We start from the raw sequence: 19,519 nt of genomic DNA, 5'->3' as shown, positions 1-19,519 counted from the left end.
AAGCGCTGGAGGTACAGGGCAGCGGAATGGCTGCTGCACTGTGCTCCAGAGCAGGAGAACAGAGCTGGGGGCCTCTCACAGGCTTTTCCCAGTGGCCTGCAGCCTGAAGAGACAGGGAAGAGGGGAAAAACTGAAATGCATCAGCAGTGCAGGCAGGTCAGCTTAGACCAGGAATTTCTTATTGCTCAAGGCAGGACTCTGAGACTCAACCGTGGGACAAAAGCCATGCAGCGAAGCCTACATCCACTGTTAAAACCATTAGACAGGCCCAAAGTGCTGCAAGACTGATTTAAAACTACATTTACAAGAACACAGGCACATAGAGAAAGAAGGAAGTAAAGCATGCAGTGATGGCCATGCCCCCCACATGCCCACCACGTGCCCCACATCTCCAGTTTAAGCATTGTGGTGGAGGTGCAGCCTTTGCCTCCAAGTTACTGGGGAGAAGAAAGGCAAAAGCAGCACAGATGCAGCAAAGAGTGCATTGGCTGAAGAAGGACTGACTGGCACAGAAACACATACAGATCAGTGGTAAATAACCTCACTATCTTCAGGAGGGCCATTCTCAGCACTGGGCAACAGCTGCCATCTTGAACATGTTGTGTCTTCCCCCATTGCTGTATGCTGGGGTTGCTCAGGGACAGCCTCCCCAGGGATGGCTGGTGCCTGTTCCCAGCCGTCCCGGACCTCTGTTAGCAATGGCTATCCTACAAGAGCCATGTAACTTTCAGCATCAAGCAGGACTTCTCCCGCCACTGGGAAGCCACTAAGTTACAGCATTCCTTGGATGCCAGCACAGTCTTTCCCCATATGCCTATAGCCAGCCCTCTGTGCTTCCGCCACCCATCCCAGCCCTCTTCCTCGTTCCACTGCCCTCACTCTGTGCTGAGGATCTCCATTTATCCCTGTTTCCTGACGTTAGGACTTCTACCCACTATGTGAATCAGTCCTTCAGGCAGCTGAACGGCCGGCGACTCCCAGCCCTACTTCTGTAGCACAACTAATTGCCCTGGCATCCCCCACAGCAGCTCCCTCCCCCCTCCCAGACATCAGACATAAAACTCTCCCCACAGTGCAGGAATAAAGCCCGAACATTCTGACTTAGCCCCTCCAAACCCCTCCCTTGACCCCTGTTATGAACTGAACCAGGGAGTTTTGTTGGGAAGGGGAGCCCCAGACAGCTGTTGCCTCGCAAACTGATAAGGCCCCTGGTGCAAGGCTTGCAGGAGGGAGCACTAAGAGCTCTCCCACCTCTCTGCATGGCTCCAACAACTGTCCATTCATCACCCACTAAACAAATGGAAATTTAAGGGCTCATGGCTCTAAAACACAGAAAACAATTCCCTGTGCATTTTAACGGTGCTGTAATTTATTGGATCAGAAATGATGAATGGCAGCAGAAGGGGGCTGGGCCCAGCGCACATGGGAGTGCTGATGCAGTGGAAACCAAAGAGAGATGTATAGCTGAGGGGAGAGTCTGGGAAAGCTCCCAGGATTGTTGTTGCATGGGGCTGGGGGAACACCACTATCTACAAAGACCAATTCCCTCCCACACCTTGCTACCCCATCATTCAGTGTAGGATTTGTAGGAGAGGCTTCTGTAAAAAACATCCATGTGAGGAAGAGCAGTTGAACGCTGTGCCAGCTATGCCTGTTCTCTGTGCCCCTGAGAGGCACACCGTTATGCTTCTCATGCAGCCCTTTGCTGGTGGTTTTGCAGATTCAAGGCACAAGCAAGAAATGCAAAAAAGCTTCATCCCTGGGGGAAGAGGAACACCTGGTGGAAAGAGAGAGTAAACATGAGCATTACCGCTCCTCCCCCATGTAATCTCCCAGCTCTGGAGTTTGAGCTGCATTCAGCAGTAATTGAAACCAGGCTCTTTAACACAGGTGCCAATTACTGCCTGTTAACGCAAGGAGCTCTGATAGATAAAGCAATTACCCAGCTCTGTGACGCTGGAAAGCACAAGATGAGATGGTAGGGCTACTTACGGTAGCGTGGGTCTTGTATGACAGCTCTGTGCCCCAGCAAACCCTCTTGCAGTGCTAGACAGGGCAAGTTCTTGCACTCATGCCCTCTAGCTGCATACCGCCTGCATCTTCACATGAGCTAGCAATGTGCGCTTGCCGCAAAGAAGGCTAAGGATATCTTGGGGTGCATGAGGTAAAGTATTGCCAGCAGGTCGAGGGAGGTGATCCTTCTCCTTTATTCAGCACTGGTGAGGCCACACCTCACCCTGCTGGGCTCCTGAGTACAAGAGAGACATGGACATACTGGAGAGAGTCCAGCAAAAGGCCACAAAGATGATGAAGGGACTGGAGCACCTCACATACAAGGAAAGGCTGACAGAGCTGGGACTGTTCAGCCTGGAAAAGAGAAGGCTCAGGGGGGGAACTTGTCAATGTATATAAATACCTGAAGGGAGGGTGCAAAGAGGATGAAGCCAGGCTCTTTCCAGTGGTGCCCAGCGACAGGACCAGAGGCAATGGGAACAAACCGAAACACAGGAGGTTCCCTCTGAACACCAGGAAACACTTTTTCACTGTGAGGGTGACTGAGCACTGGCACAGGTTGCCCAGAGAGTCTCTGTCCTTGGAGATGTGGACACGGACCTGGGCAAACAGCTCTAGGTGGCCCTGCTTGAGCAAGGGGTTGGACAACATAACCTCCACAGGTCCCTTCCAACCTCAGCCATTCTGTGTTTGTGATCTCTAACCACCTAAATTCCTTGTTTTCTGTGCCCAGTTTCTCCACCCATCTTGGCCAGCTGCCTTTCCCCCCTCTTCTCTGCTCAAAGCCCCCCTTTGTTTGCCTTTCTGGGGGTGATGTGGCAGTGAAGAAGATGGCTGATCCCAGGGGTAGCGTCATGATGATGGGGAGAGGACAATGGTAGGTGCAATTCCCAGCAAAAACCTGCTGCTCCTTGGTCTTTTATCCTCCAGTAACTGCTGACCTGGAGGGACAGTGCCTTAGGAGAACCTCAGTGGGTAATGACAAGAGGGTTGACCTACCTGGGCCAGCATCAAGTAGAGGGGAAATTAGTCTTTCACGGGACCACATCAGAATCCTTTTTGCTCTACACAGAGCAAAACTACACCGTTTGCAACCTGTACACCCTCAGTAGGGGATGTGCTGGTACCAAGCTCAGAGACATGGATGGGGAGCAACGAGTGGGAGCAGGCTGGCAAGGTTCCTCCCTGCATAGTGCTGTGAGCCAGATATGGTGCACACATCTCTAAAAGGATTTTGAAAAAATGGAGGATGTGCAGAATAATTACAAATGTGATTTGGAGGCTGGAGAAAACACTTGCCAGGGACAGAATGAAAGAGTTCAGTCTGTTATCTCACCAAAAAGGGAGCCTGAGAGGTGATTTGATTACAAGCACTTCACAGAGAAAAAATACTTGCTGTGAAAGAGCTCTTTAACTTTGTTAATAAAGGAGGCTGGAGCCTGTAGTCAAGCAAAGTGTAAATAGGAAACTCGGCACTGGGCCATGCTACCTGAGAACTGCCATCTGCTCTGCCTCCTCGCATCCTCCACCCTGTCATAGAAGATGCATCAGCTCAGAGACACTGGGTTCATTACAGGCAAAACAGAATAATGGTATTTCTTACTTGGAGTTACACAGGGGCCCTAGATAAATGAATGGTCACTTCAGGCCTTAAAAATCTATGAAACTGCAGGCACAAGCTACAGACAGTACTGCATAAGGAGGCATCCTTGACACCTGCAAGAAACAGGGAGCTTCTCTGCACGATGTCTCCATGTTACTGGACTGCAGCAGGAACAACCCCAGGCACCCCAGGTCTACAAGCAGCCACTGGTCTCACCTGGCACCTGGGGACAGACCCAGGAATGTCAGTGCTTCCCAGTTTGGGCCTGCCTCTGCCCAACCCCACAACAGGCAGCACTCCTACATGGGATGGCTGCTGGCTTGGCCAGGGTCACCCCTGGCTGTAGCAATGCCTCCCTTCCCTGTGAAGCTGGTGAAAGGAGAAGTATCAAGAATATTCCCCCAAGCCCTCTCCCCACATGTGCTCTTTTCTCATTGCACTGTCCTTACTGCCCATACCAAAGTCCATTGGACTGCCAGTGCATAACTGGCTCCCCTGGCTGCACTGCCAGCTGGGGAGTGCAGCTGCAGCCTCTGATCCAAGTATGACTGGAAGAGTGAGTCTGCTGAACGAATCAAAGAGAACAGATGTACAGGAATATCAGAGCTACAAGGGGAATCCAACCCCACCCTGCAGATGTGGGGTCAGATGCTGTGGCCACTGAGGGAGCCACTGGCAGGTTAAGGGCAAGTGTCCAGGGAGAGACAGGGCATGTAGGGAGAACTTCAGCAGGGTCAGAAGGAAGCCAAATGTGTCCCAGGGCAGAAGCTATGTTGGGTTTGCAGGATTCATTCTCCCACAGGAAATTACTCTGGCAGACAGAGTGCTGGGCAGGAGCAGTATCTGTCTCCACAGGATATGCAGAGGCCAAGAAGAGGTTTAGAACCTGCTGTACATAACCCAAAACCTGGGAGTAGTCCCTGCCTGCAGAGCTTACTAGCAAGACCAGCCTGCACCTGTCTCACAATCTGGACAACCAACCATCAGCCCTGCTAACACAGGGACAGAGCAGTGCGCTGTATGGTCTTGCAGGCAAGCCCTCCCATTTCAGTCCTGGCTCCAACACTGCCAGCCCTAACTTACCAAAAATTGCAAGTCAAATCGTCCAAAACTGGATGAAGTTTCTAAAACCATGCCTGTTTTCTTTCCTCCCTAGGGGGCTTAGAGCCTTCAAGACCATTGGGATCTCCAGTCCCTGTTTTTCCCCACATCCTGGTTTCTAGAGCCCAGGATCTTCATTCCTGACCTACCTCAAAGCTGAGACTCTCTGTGGATACCAAACTCCAGCACCTGGGGCTTGCATAGTATCACTGAAGATTCATGAGCAGGCTGCATTCCTCTCTCTGGGGAGAAACACCCCTGCAGTGTCTGTGCCAAGGCAGTAGACTGAAACATATTGGGTCATCCTAGGGCTCTGCCCAAGTGCCTCCAGGATCACCCTTGGCTCTCGCACTCTTAATTTGAAAAGAACATGGGCATCGTGGTAGACAGCACATTGAACATGTGTGCACTGGCAGTAAAGGCAGCTAGCAGCATCCTACACTGTATTAGAGGAACACAGCCAGTAGATCAAGGGAAGTGACTATCCCTTTATATCAGTACTTGTTAGTCCCCATGAAGTAATACTGCATGCAGTTTCCACCCCAATAAAAGAAAAACGTGGACAAATTAGTGGGAGTTCAGTAAAGGACCACCAAGGTACTCAGGGCTTGAAGCACTTGTCCTGTAAGGAAAGGCAGAAGGAGGGAGGCTTGTTCAGCTTGGAGAAGAGATGGTTTCAGGGGGACCTCATAACAATCTGTCAGTACCTACAAGGAAGTTATCTAAGACAGAGCCAGGCTCTTATCAGTGCTGCTCAGTGGGAGGATGAGAGACAATGGGCATAACTATAAAGACATGTTCAGACTAGATAAGGAAAAACCTCTTCCTCATGAGGACAGTCAAGCATTGAAGCAGGGGTCCAGAGGGGCTACGCAGTCTCCCATCTTGGAGGTTTTCAAGACCTGCCTGGGTGAAGCCTTGAGCAACCAGGTGCGATCTCATAGTTGACCCTGCCTGCGTAGAGAACTGCTGAGGTGCCTTCCCACCGGAATTATCCTGTGATCTCTAACTCAACATAGGAGGAGGAGTCTCTTAACTCCGAACTCACAGGGCAGGATGAGGCAAAATGTCAGCTGCCTGCATCAGCTACACGGTTCCCTCCTAACACACCCTTTGCTGCTCCCCCTGACCCTGCGATTCAGGACAGCTAAACACTTGCTTCCCCACTCCCAAACTTTCAGAGTCCAGGAAGCTCCTGCTTGGCCAAGGCTGATCCATCTCATCTTCTGACAGAGGGAGAATTCAAGGTAGAAAGCAAAGTGGCATGCAGCACACAGTCTCCATCCAACACCTGGCACCAGCTCCGCTCATTCTCCCTGGGGAGTTCCGCTAAAGACCTTCAACATCTAGAAACAAAGCAGCAGCTCCACAGGATGAGGTACGTAACACCTTCCAGCTTGCTTTATACAGTGAATTATGTCCATGTGGCAGGTGGGTCTGCCTTGTACAGGGTAGTGGAGGAGGTGCTGAAACATGAAGTTAGAAGAATTACTAGGCTGAGACCAGGAGAGTCGCTCTTAGCACGTTCATGACGATGGTTCCAATTGGTACAATTACAGTAGGGCTTGGCTGCATCTTCCTGCTTGTGATTTTCATTAACAATTGCATGGTCAATTCTGCTACTTTTCACTGGGCAAGCAGCCAGAAGCTGGCAGCAGCCTCTGCTCCTGGCAAGGTCCAGAGGAAAGGCAGGTACAGACTGCTCCCCTGGGAGGCCAGGCTGGCAACAAAGGCCCAGCCAGACATTCAGACGTCCTGGCTCCTGGCAGCAAGACCACCATTTGGGAGAAGGGAGATGAGTGGCACAGCTACCTGTCCTGTTGGAAGAGCACACTCCTCACAGGAGGCTTAAATGCACTCAGCACAGCTGGTCCCTCAGCAGGAAATACCATCACAAACACCACTACTCTCTTAAGTCCCAGACACAGCTCAGTTTTGGCTGCATCACCTTTCTTAATGCAAAACAAGACAAACAGTTCACCCCACAAAATATGACTCCCCAAGCAACTGCAGGACACAGAACCTCTCAGGTTAGCATGACTCCAGAAAAATGAGCCATTTCCAAGTACAGAGTGCAGTCTACGAGCAGAGGTTCTTTCAACTTCCTTGGACTGCAGAGACCCAAGGCTATGAACATCAAAACCTGCATACCCCAATGATGAAAAAAAAGAGCCACAGTGCAGAAGCAGGGGTATAGACTTAGATGCAATTATTTGCCATGGCAAAGATCACAGATGAATGTGAGCCCTTTACAGCCCCAGGCTGGGTGGTAACCAAGCCAGCTTTCCAGCCATCTGCACCCCGAGCTCCCCTTTCCCCACCTCACTAGGCACCAACCACAAACCACGTAATAAAAACTAGAGAGATATTCAACTGAAGCAAGAAATGAAGCACAGCTTGAGGCAGCCCTATTGATGGGCACCAGGCCCTGTGTTGCCGCTCTGCCTTACTACTCCTGCGTGTTTTGGAGCCAGCTGGCTTTCCCACAGTAAGCTTGCTGACAGTACCTTGTTTGCTGGGCAGAGGACTGGAGGAGTGCAGAGGGGTTTGCAGAGACACTTTCTCCTTGCCCTCAGGATGTTTACTGTATTGAAATTTCAGCAGGAAGCCAAGCATCTGTTCTTCAAATAAAGAGGTCTCCCAGGGGAATGGGTAGGGGGGCAAAATCAGCACACTGTAAACACCTGGTCTTACAGGCAAGAACAGCATTTGCGGAAGGAGTGCAGCACCTCTGAGATTCATTCAGCTTTGCTTCCGCTGGTTAATTAGTTCAAACACCATCAATATTCAATCACAGCCCTCTGTTTCCTGGGTATGGCTGTGTGTCAGTGTGCGCGTGGGCTGGCACAGACAGGGGAAGGCCTGCACAGTATGAACATCCGTGTGTGTGCTCTCCCCAGCAAAGGGGCTCATGTGTCTGTGCTGCTGCATGCACATGCAGGTCTCTTCAGCGCTGCAGTGCTCAGGAGCGATTCCAGCATGTTCAGCTTTCACACTCTTCCTTTGAGGAAGGGGGGCAGAACTAAACTGTGCGACACAATGATTGACTGTACAGAAAACTACTTCTCCCATCCCCTAAAGCAGCCCCTGACTCGGGGCTCGTCAGAAAACAGTCTGCATGACCAATGAGCTTCATCACTCCTCTCAGAAGACTGCAGAGACCACACTGTGGCACAGACAAAGGGACCTCTTAAAGGCAGGAGACCTCACAGCCCTGTGCCTGCACACAGGGCTAGGTTCATCCAGTGTTTCCAGTCCCAAGCCCACTGCATCAACCCAAGTCTGAAACATCTTCAGCAACGACAAGAGGCCTTGACTATGTCCGTACAAGGCCAAAGAACTGCGCAGCCACTCAGGGTTATTTCCAGAGGCAAACAGGATCCTACTGGTACTCCCAGCTCCCACTACCATCCCTGCCGTACTTCCATCCTGTCTCTTCAGTAGACTCCAACCCTACCTCTTCATGCCTAGAGTCTGCACTTCACTGCTATCACTACAAGATCGTGCCTTCTCATTTTCTTTGTGCCATTGCTGCAGCACTCCTGTCTCCTCCTTTAAGTCCTTCATCCTTGCCTCTTGTTCTGTTTCTGGCATTTTCAGTGCACAGTGGGGTTTTTTCCTTCTATGAAAGAAGGTGGGCAAGGGTTCTTTCTTCCTTTCATTAAATGTTAGTGCCCATTCAAGTGAGATGGACAGCGTTCAACAGACAAGCTGTGCTACTTCTTTAACACTCTGCTGCACTACCCTGCACCAGCATACAGTCCCATCCCATCCCTCCTGAGCTTGCCCACAACTCTGCCATATTCCCTAGAAGCCACCCAGCACCCTAGTCCTGCTCCTGCGCGAGACCACATCCAGGTGCAGGGTGACTCAGCTCAAAGGCAGCACTACAATTTCAGCAAAAGTGAGGATGAGGCCCACCAACTTCCTTTATAGACTTATTCCAGGAATTGACCCTAGGAGGTAGGTAGCAACCCCTCAGCTAGGACCCATCCCCTCAACCCCTGAGGCTTCTCGGGAGGGGAGCCAGGAAATACGTGGACAGAAAGGAGCACCACACCACGTCCCAGTGGAGTTGCCGAGAGAGGAACACTGCCATTTTCCCAAAGAATCACAAAGCTTTTACCCCTTCCTTCCTGCCAGTTCCTGCATGGACCCCTGCCAAAGCCTTTTTACTTTGCTCACTGACCTCCTACACTAAACTCGCTGCTTGCACTAGCTAAGCCTGCAAAATCATGTACACCTAACTGCAAACAATCAAGATTTGCTCTGAGAACTTCAGGGCAGAGCTGGAGTACCAAGACTTCTCATGCTCTCAGGGAGTCAGAGTCCCAGGAAGGGGGCACTCAGGAGAGCATCAGGCTCTTCAAATGGAAGAACATCCCTATCAGTTTCATGGTGGATTCAAACAGGCTCTCCTGTGGCTCTCCATACAGCCAGTGCTTCCACTTTGTTTCTAAAACATTTCTTGCTGAGAGCAAGTACTAAAGCAGCAAAGAACAGAGTGCTCTGCCCTGCACCATATGACACTCTCCACTAGAAGTCCTCACCAGGTGAGCCTCAGAGCCAACATAGCTGAGGTCTGGTGAAGTCTCAGCTATAAGTACAGGTGAGTACAGAGGAGCCTTGCAGACACAGTAGTCAGCGACAGTAAAAGCAAGAGTGGAACAAGCAGCAGGGAAGGTAAAAAAGTGATAGGAAAGCATTCATCACAGACATTCTATCCCTAACTTGTTGCTTTTCCAAATGTAGGGAATGGAAGTGCTTCTGGAAGGCTCAGAGGTGCAATGGATAGGGGAAGAGAGCTGAGAAAGACAGTTCTGGCCAACAGGATGGCTGTGCCTCACTGCTTTAAAGTCAATCTTTGTTCATTTCCCCAGAGTACCAACACTGCTTCCCCATTTGGTCATCTCTATGCCTCACCTCTGCATCTCCTTTAATCAGAGCCTTGAAATTTGTGATGGAGAACTGGTCTCAAGTCACTGAGAGTACAAAAAAATCGCAGTATTTCCCCATCCTCCATCATGGTGCTCCTGCCAGTGCTGAAGGAGTGATGCAGAGCAGACAGACACAGTGCATGTGGGTGAACAAAAGTGGAGCAAGCAGATCTTGGACCAAGAACAGCAATGCTGGCACAGGAGGTGTGGGGAGTGGGGAACATACAGAACTGTGCTCCCTCCCTTGCAAAGTTTAGGCTCTCACCAGAAGCCATTACAAAAGCAAGATAAACCCACAAATAGGAACCTTTCATTTTCCTTCTACGTTTCCCAGGCAACACCAAGCACTCAACAGCAGTTCAGAGTGCAAAAACTCCCTCTGTTTGGTCAGTTAATGGCAGGAAGGTGAAGAGACTTAAGCAGAGCTCCTCACTGCTTATTGTTTGGTAACCCCAGTCAGGCACCTGCAGCAATGACATTTATACCCAACACTACACTGTTTTTAAATGCAAACTTCTATGCTGGAGCTCTGAAACTGCACTGAAGGAGGTACATTTCCATTCTTAAATGACACATCTACAGCTACCCCTGCACACATGGCTGGGAGTGCATGACAGCACCATGAAGGTAGGTGCACATAGATCTCAGCAGGAATGCTCCAGGCTAGAGAAAGCAGTTTAGATCCAGGACTGTTGCTCAAACATGCTGATGCACAGATGCTAAAAGAACCCCCAGCTACAGCAGAGAGGCCTCAGTAAACCCTCAAAATTGGTCAAGCTGCATGGTTCCTGATAGGACTCCAAGAAGTTCCTCTCTTCAACCAAAGGGCAGGACCATGTCTTTAATGCACAGCTGGGCATATACGTTTATCATTCCTGCTTTGGTCACTTGTGGAATGAGGTGCCAATGGGTGAACAGTGTCTATTCTCACCTCTTTGTAGCGTGCTGGGCTGGCCCATGAGCCTTCCCCTCACAGAGACCTGAGTCAAGGCTAGTATACAGATGGACCTCTGCTTGTCACACAATTCTTGATCTAGCTGTTCAAGTAGAAGCTAAAGGAACAGAGATTCAGTGGCTAAATCATATGCAAGGTGACTTGAAGACTCCTAGCACTAGAAGACTCCCAAAGCTATCACGGCTCAAGAAGAAATTGCACTTTCTAATTATGCCCACCCAGGGGCTTGTGCCTTCTCTCTCTGATGAGTTTTCTCTCTCTGATGAGTTATCATGCAAATTTTTCCATGCCTCAAATGAGTCCTGAAGATGCTATGAAACAGCTGCCCTTTCTCACCTTATTCTAGCAAGCTTGACTGAATCTAGACCTTGTGATTCTAACATTCCGGAGCTCTGGCCAGCAGGGAACATGCTATCCCAAATGATGTTATTAAATCAATGTGCCATTTCATCTGAATGGCAGGAGTAGTTCTATCATAAAACAGACAAAAAAGGACTTTCAAAGCAGTAAAAAAGCCATGTACATGTTAACTTAATCTCCCACAGGTATGCAGGAAAGTGTAACTTCTTCAGGTTCCCCATCAGGATATCTGTCCCCAGATTTTCCAAACAGAACGGTTATTTAGAGTCTAAACATCCTTTGGATATGCTGATTCTAAGTTCTGTATCTCAGCCAGATTGGCAGGAACGGGTCTTCACTGTTAGTTCCTCATATGCTATCCCTTACAGCCTGAGAAGTTTATCATGAGATATTTGACACATTCTTCTTCCTAAACATCTGCTATTGAACTCATCACCTACATCTAGCAATTAACCCAACACCATTAATTTACGAATATATCCCACAAAAGCTAAAACATCCATAAATACAGAGATCTAGTTGCTATTTTTTTTCCCTTAAATCATCTAGAATAGGGAGATCAAATTGTCAGTGTACGTTCTCTCTCCTTTCTTTTTATGAAAAAAATGCAGAAACCAATCCTCAGGAATAAAAAAAAAAACAAACAAAACATTTTTACGTTTTAATTATTTTAAAGCACATCATAATTTAAAATCCTGACTCTTAAGTGCAAAGGCAACGACCCAAACTCCCTGCCCTGCAAGCTCTTAAGCTCCACCCACAGGGTAGAATGAAAAGATGAAGTAAAAGGTGGAATTGAGAGGATGGGAAGCATCACTGGTTTTCGGAAACCCTTAGAGCATTCTCTCTCCTGGAATTCCCAAGTCCTGTTACCTCTGCTCCATAAGCCTGTGCAGAAGCATCCACCATGCTGAGCAGAAGTATTAAACATGACTATTGGTATCTGCTCGGGTGGTGTAGCACCTTAATTTTACACATATTGCAGCAGGAGTAAGAGGGATATTGGGGACACAGCTAGCTGTTCGGCCATGTCATTTCTTGGGTCCAGGACACAGTAGGTGCTCGGTCAGAAAGAACCACATTTACACACAGTCTAATTAACATTTGATTTGTTTGACACTGGGTCTGCTCTATTCCTGACCTTCTGATTGAATTTTGGGGATAAAGGCAGAGTCCCACGTAAAGCCTTCAGACTCATGACAGCACTACTGCTGTCAGCAGTCCTGCCAGACAAGACATTTTAAAAAACAGGTTCCCCCAGGAGCTACTGGGTGCTTACTGGGAGCTAAGAAGCAACTTCATTCCTGCACTACTCCTAAAAGAAGCTGTGACATAGAAAGTAAAGTGTTGGAGGGATGAAGGGAGAGAGGAGTGGCAAAAATAAGGATCCTGCCTGTTCTGCACACAAGCAGTCATAGCATAAGTCAAATCTACCCCAGTGAGGTTCCTGCAGAGAGAACTGCACAGGGAAAAGTAATATAAAGACTGCAAAACAGCAATGCTTTCCCAGAAGCAGAGGGCCTTGTGGATTAGAGTCCCAGGCAGGAATCCTTGCAGGACCACTTTCAGCAAGTCTCAACCTGCCACTGAGTGAAAAACCTTTCCATCCTAGCACTGCAGACCCAGAAAGGCAGCAGAAGTACTTCAGCATGAGCTGGATTAGGGACTCCTTGCTGTGTGCTGGTCACAGAAGCACCTGCAGAATATGCCCTACCATTGCACCTCCTTGCACCACAAGATCCCTACCTGGATTTATGAGGCTGGGGGAAAACTTCTTCCTCCACTGAATCTCAAGGAGAGATTAAGTGTTAATTGTCACCAAGTACACACAAGCCCCACATCAAGTACAGAGTATTTATTCCTTGGGGCTTACACCTACCAGTAGGGTAAACAGCGAATCCTGCTGGAAGCATCACAAGTCCCAGCGACTGGAAAATCCAGCTAGGGACAGACCAAGCCATTCTCTGCTCCAGGCATCCTACTCGATGCACAAGATCCCTTGGTGCACCAGCCCGGCCTGGAACTGCTGGTTCAGTAGCTTTATGTAAGGTAGTTGCACCACCTGCTGTCTGCTCCAAAGCAAGTTACCAGTGTCTATTAGAACGTCATTAAAGATGATCATTATTAACAAAAGTTTTCTTCTTCAGAACCAGTTGGAATAATCTCCCAGGGAAGTGGTGGATTCCCCAACACTGGACACTTTTACGATTCAGCTGAACAGGGTGCTGGGCCATCTTGTCTAGACCATGCTTTTGCCAAGAAAGGTTGGACCAGATGATCCTTGAGGTCCCTTCCAACCTGGTTTTCCATAATTCTATGATTCATTTTTTTGCAGGACATGCTCTTGATTAAAGTTATCAAGAAAGACTTCATATCTGAAAACTATGAAGCAAGATCAACAGAGGGCCAGTCTAGTCAAAATGGTTCAGGTTCTCAAACAGAATATGAGAAGTTCACTTTAATACCCAGCTCGTCTGAGGAGAAAGATCACACTGTTAATCCTTTGGGAAGCTCTCTCAAGCTATTTCCACTCCAAAAACTCCAAAAGCTAGCATAGAACAAAACTTCCAAAGAGGCAAAAATTCTGTAATGCAAAAAACCAACCACCTGCCCAACACCACTTGTGGCTTAGCAGAAAGGAAAAAGACACATCTTAAATCCTGCACCGTTCCCCTTTCCTAGACAAGGCTGCAGCACTAACTGATCCAATCCAATGGGGCAAAGATATAAGATTCCTACAAAAAGCCACAATACTAAAAGTCTTCTTAGGATACGGTGTCTTGTTCACGCATGAAGGCAAGACAAGTCAGTATGCTCTTAGCTGGCACAAGTATGCCAGGTTGCAGGAAGATCCCCCTAGTCCTAGAGATCAAGGATCCTGTTCATGGCAAGTATTTTGTGTGCCAGGCCTCAAAAATAATTGGGCATGCAGTAGCAAGGTCAGTGTGGGTCTAAAAGGAAAGGAGTTCAGAAGACAAATGACCTCTGCTTGATGAAGCATAGGTGCATAACATGCAGACAAAAGGGAATCAGAAAAACAGTTTATTTAAAAAAAAAAAAATAATCCCGCCCCCTCAAATACCCACATACTTTCTGATAAGCTTATTGCTCAAGCTAGATCTCCTTGATACTGCTCGCTCTCTCCCCTTGGCCTGTAGGACCAGAAATACTCATGCATCCCTGTCCTTCCTCCAACCAACATCATTTGGCTATGTTCAATTGGTCCCAAATACCAGCATTTAATTCTTTCCTTACTATGCACACAGAACATGGAGGTCACCAGGCACAAAGGCTCCTTCTCACTGGGCCAAGTCTACGGATTTATACATAGTCATCTGCTCCCACCAAGATGGGAGTTCCTAGTTAGCAGAACCATAAAGAAAGTATGAGAAGGTATATCTACCTTCTCCTTTGAAGCCAAAGCCTAAACAACACTAAAATAATCCCTGAACCACTCAGCCTGCAGTCCAGACATATCCACGCTCTTTCTACAGCTCATGGTCTACGCTCTCAATATACAGCCTTCAGGATTCCCTAATAAGCTTTCTATAGCATTTCCCAGCCTCAGCACGCCGTTCTACTTCCACTGAACCATGGCTTGTCTTCCAAGTTCGCTCTCTGTGAAAGGGATACTGCCCGTTTCTTGTGCAGCATCTACAGATCCATACTGTAGTAGAACAGCAGGACTCTCTCACCAGGCTCTCCTTTGGGTGGTCACAGACAGAGACTCTTGGACCCTCCTCCTAGATAGCTGTCAGGCAGGTTCAGTAAGAACAGAGCAGGGGGCTTTGTGCTTCATGTTCAGTCAGTGTTGCTGTGGGGTTTCAACATCCTCTTCCTCCTCCTCACCATGTTCAGTCTGGCGCAGCAGCAGCTCCAGGTCAGGGTTGGAGCTGGCCTCTTTATGTAGCTTCAGTGCTTCTTCACCTGCATGCAGACAGCCCATTTAGTGACAAACTCGCTAGAGTACCCATCAAACCTGGCGTTGGCAAGGAGCTGGAATTAGACACAGCTCCTAGTGATGCTATGAGAATGCCTACAGAGAAACAGAAAGGGATTTAAAACAGAATCACCTTTGGAATTCATGGCTTTGAGAATGACATGAAGGGAGATTCCTGACAGACAGACAGCAAAGCCCAGCCAGTTCAAGAGACTGAGGCGGTCTCCCAGCAAACGTGTGGCAAGGAATAAAATGCAGATTTCCTGTGGAAACAAAAAACATGACAAGTAGCAGGGCAGGACCCGAGGAGATATGCATGAGACATTTTACAGCTCAAGCCTAGATCAAGATGCCAGGCTGCTAATTTCCATCAGCACATTTTTCCATGTGCAGAGAGTTCTAAAAACAGTTTCTAGAAACAGAACGACCTGTTAAACTGGGATGTGGGATTTTAAGTCCTCTGACTGCATAGCTTGGCTACATCCTGTGACTTCTGAACAGACAAATTTCACCTGTCACCATTCAGCTCAAAAGCATGTGTGCTGGATTCCTCAAAGGAGGGGAGAATGTGCCAAACTAGGTTAAAGAGATAGCTCAAACCAGTGGTTTGTGCATATCCAGGTCTGATGCAAGAGCATGCTCTTCTTACCCCTCCTCCCTCCCGCACCATTCATTGCTCATGAGGCCCACGTGTTTTAGTCTATCCCAGATCCCACCAAACTTTGGACCTTAATGGTGTTTTTTACAGAACAGCCACTAGTCTCTGCCCCTTGCTGGCAGGGACCAAGGGACTTCACTGCAGAGACTGCAAGGCAAAGCATCAAGCTCCTGTGCAAGGAGAACGAAAATAACAGGAGATGATTTCTAAGGCTCTAAGGAAGTTCCCACCAAATGAGGCCCACTAGGGATGGCTCAGTACTTGCCTTCTAGTATTAGCACAGGAACCACGCCTTACCTTAAAAATGCCAGCAATGGAAAGGGTGAGGCTAGATGTTCTGGAAACCAAGAGGAACTCAGAAAAGCCTAGACCAAAGGCAAGAATTCCACCCAAGAACAGCTTCCCTACCAGAGAGAACAGCATTCCTGCTTCATGGAAACGGAAGAGCTTCTCTGATATGGACAAGGGCAGGCCTAGGAACAAGACAGTGAGTAGCAGAGCACCTTTCCCAACTCCCACTCACAACAAGATGGGGGTGGGCTGCTCACATTCCAATATCAGGAGATTGTGGAGCCAGTTCTTCATAGCCCTTAATTCCACAAGTGTGGCAGGCTACTATTCCTATGCACTCTTTAATGTTCTGCCAGCATAAGGTATATCTGGGTCCTTATAATTCTAGGTCACTAACTACTTTGTAAAGTTCATAGCTGTTCACTTATCTAAATGAATCATCTCAAACAACAAACTGCCAAGCAATCTCCCCAACCACTCTGTAAAGCTATCCCTGCTTTCTCTAATTAACTCACGCACCCTCAAACACTGCAAAGAGTGGGAAGAGCCCCAGGAACATGAGCGGCTGCAGGTGAAACATGATATCAATGGGGTTCTGGAGCCCTGAAAGAGGAGAATCAGTAACAGACCAGGTAGCAACAAGCCAGGGAATAACACAGCTCCTAGAGCCTTTATTAGTACCATTCCTAGACATACACCTTATTTGTAATGCCCATGCGTGTGATGCTGCAGAGGCCAAGCCACCTTCATTACCCATCAACAGATAACCCCTGCCCCAGGTTTCAAACACTGTCCCCTACACAAGAAGTTTCGTTTCTTGTGTTTCTTGGTAGCAAGAGCTACCACCTCCTTATTCCCCTTCCCATTACCAGCACCACCACCCACTTCCTAACACCCTACATACCCAATTCAGCCTTCTGCATAAGTATCTGCGTGAGAGTCCAGCGAATACCCCCAAGGAAAGAGGCACACAGCACCAGCACGAACCCCTGTGCGTTGAACTGTGTGGACTTGTAGGTGAACATGAAGAGCCCCCCAGCGATGAGCAGAACCACCAGCAGCAATGCCACCCTCTGGATGAGAGCAAACACAAAGTCACTACAGACTCCTGGAGCTGAATGGAGACAGACACCTCCTCTCTTTCAGATTCATCCACGTAACTGCATTCTTATGCTACTTATATGTTTCTCATATATGTACTGCCTACTTCCCTGGACCTGACCTTCTCCCTCCCTGAAGCATTGCGTGGGACCCTTACCACTTCCTCCAGCTTGAAGAGCAGTGAAAAAAGCAGGATGAAGAGAATGGCAGAAGATTTGGTCATCGTGTAGCTGTAAGGACCAAAATACACTATCAGTTTCCTCCAATGTAGTCCTTCCCAGCAAAGTACTATTAGGAACCAGATCACCCACTTCTACATTGCTACCAGCAAGCTATCGTAGACCCTGCATGCCAACCCCGCCAAGCCATACACCCATTCAAGAAACTGACTCTGACAAAGCATCTTCTAAACCCCACCAGAGAGCTCCCAGGGAAGATGGTGTTTGTACTCACAGGGAGACAGTGACGTATAAGAAGCTCCAGTTACTCAGCCCAATATCCAAGGAAGTTGACAGAGCTAAAGAATCAAAGAAAAAATCCTGAAGTTAACTGTCTTCCACTACATAAAAAAAAAAAAACAACCAACCCGGCTACTTGACCATGAGCATAGAGAGCAGAGCAGAGCAGACCCAGGGGGGAAAAAAAAAAGTTTTCCTCAGGTTAACTCTTCAGTACCAACATAACTCAGATACCCTCAGCTCTTTGTGTTTCTGTCCTGTTCCCTGTGATTTAAGTTGGGCTCAGCACCGCACTCACTGGACATACACTGTGCAAAAGTGCAGAAATAACCCTTGCCCTCCCTGTGACTGAAAGCCATCACAGATTTGCACAAAGTCTTTTTTTGAATGTATCAGAGCATGATAACTAGCAAGTACGAGGGCCGCTGCAAGAAGCCAGAAGAAGCAAGTCTGGCAACAATCCTCAGCACGCACCCTTAATCCTGGCGCAGCTGTAGTTACAGTCTATTCTCCCTTGTATATAAGCTTCCTACCACAGGAAACAGTTTTACTGATCCAGTGCCATGCTATGCTGAAAGGTAGTATTGCTACAGATGTGGAGAAAGCATTTTTCAAGAAACCATGGACATGTTATGTAAGATATTGCAAACTTTGCCAGAGATCTTAGACCAGATGCTGTTCTGTGGGAGACAGCATGACGGTGACTGAACCAACATAATATACAGCCAAAGAATTGCTGAAGTAGCCAGAGTTCTGTGCTCTGAGTAGGAGCTTTGCTCCTTGGTCTCAGCTACAGCTGTTTTGTGTATCATGTACGATGAACTTCTGTATCATAAAGACCAAGTTCCAACCGGAGAAAGCTCCTGAAATAACATAAACACATGGCTTGATACCAACGTTAAAGAGAAAAAATAACTTGCAGAGACAACTTATGGAGGTACTGCACAAGACTCTCACTGTATGTTCTCATGTGCCAGTGGCTCCTTCAGAAAAATACGTTCAGTGTGGCCTCTCCATATTCTAACTAGGTTTTGTTAAGACCAACGAAGAGAGCACGTCTAAAGCTAAAGCTGTAAGTAACACCTACGCCTACCCTGCACCTGCTGAGGAAACGCACGGTATGCCCGCAGCGCTGGGCACCCGCGGGAGCGACGCTTGCCGCTCCCCCCGCTTCACTCCCACCCCAAGGGAGGCGGCAGACCTCCCGCTTGCTCCGGACGCTGCGGCACGCCCGGCCCTGCAGACCGCCCCAGGACCCCGGCGCGGGGGCCGCGCCCAAGCGCGGCTCCGGAAGAGGCCGGAGGGGCCGCGACGGCCAACGCGGCGTGGGCGCCCTCCAGCAACGCCTCAGCGCCCCGCTCCCGCTCCTCTGCCCCGCCAGCGGACACCATCGCCGCGCCCGGCCCCGGCCCCCTACCCCCGCGGCACGTAGGGCCGCTGCCCAGCCCTCCGCGGCGGCCGTACCTGCGGGAGCCGCCCGGCGGAGGCAGTCGGCCCAGGAGAGAGCCGCCCGCGGTCGCCCGGAGCGGCAGCGCGCCAGGGCGCGGGCGAGCGCCGAGAGGCCGAAGATGAGGAGGAGGTGCAGCAGGGTCACGAGCAGCGGGAAGGGGAAGCTCTGCGGGACCGACAGCTGCCGTCACTGCCGCCGCCCGCCCGCCGCCGCCACCGCCACCCCGCGCCGCCCCGCCCCGCACCTTCATGAGCCACTTGTTGTAGAAGGTGATGCCGATGGAGAAGCCGTAGTAGAGCAGCACCAGCGGCGCCGCGAGCGCCGCCCGCCCCAGCGCCGCGCCGCCCGCCCCCGCCGCCATGCCCCCCGGCTGCCCGCCGCCGGCGCCGCGGCGGGGGGAGGTGGGGTGCCTCTGGGGGGGCCGCGACGGGGGAGGGAGAGGGCTGCTGAAGGGCCGGGCCGGGGCGGGGGGCGCGGGCGCCGCGGCGGCGGGGCAGGGGAGGGCCGCGCCAGGAGGGGAAGTGAGGGCGCCGGTGACGTCGGCTGGGGGGGGTGGGGGGGGGGAGACGATGCCTCAGCTGGGCGGGGCCCGCGCCGGTGGCGGTGCCGCGCAGGGAGGGACCTGAGCGGAAACAGGCGGAGGCGGCGGCAG

The 19,519-nt window shown here is 49.8% G+C and overlaps 1 protein-coding gene across 13 annotated transcripts in view; it reads right to left on the bottom strand.

Moving 5' to 3' along the window:
• SLC35C2 (solute carrier family 35 member C2) overlaps positions 1-19,370 on the bottom strand; it is a 38,426-nt gene extending 19,056 nt beyond the window's left edge. For 4 of the 13 annotated variants that reach the window (XR_012045119.1, XR_012045115.1, XR_012045116.1 and 1 more), the window contains exons 1-9: positions 19,112-19,370; positions 18,882-19,032; positions 17,413-17,476; positions 17,117-17,189; positions 16,763-16,931; positions 16,378-16,461; positions 15,865-16,040; positions 15,043-15,172; positions 14,665-14,896 (exon numbers count right to left, since the gene is read on the bottom strand). Coding sequence is in view for 4 of the 13 variants with exons in the window: in XM_072878965.1 (XP_072735066.1) it covers positions 14,775-14,896; positions 15,043-15,172; positions 15,865-16,040; positions 16,763-16,931; positions 17,117-17,189; positions 17,413-17,476; positions 18,882-19,032; positions 19,112-19,228 (1,002 nt within the window). In the remaining 9 variants the exon portion in view is untranslated. Of the gene's footprint in view, positions 1-1,347; positions 1,778-1,992; positions 2,249-10,585; positions 14,897-15,042; positions 15,173-15,864; positions 16,041-16,377; positions 16,462-16,762; positions 16,932-17,116; positions 17,190-17,412; positions 17,477-18,881; positions 19,033-19,111 lie in introns of those variants that run through there. The other 9 variants (XR_012045111.1, XR_012045112.1, XR_012045118.1 and 6 more) reach the window with 9 other exon arrangements.
• Positions 19,371-19,519: the final 149 nt, after the last annotated feature.

This window comes from Ciconia boyciana, chromosome 14 (genome assembly GCF_034638445.1).
Source record: "Ciconia boyciana chromosome 14, ASM3463844v1, whole genome shotgun sequence".
Classification (NCBI taxonomy): domain Eukaryota; kingdom Metazoa; phylum Chordata; class Aves; order Ciconiiformes; family Ciconiidae; genus Ciconia; species Ciconia boyciana.
This window is presented reverse-complemented; position numbering and strand designations above follow the sequence as displayed.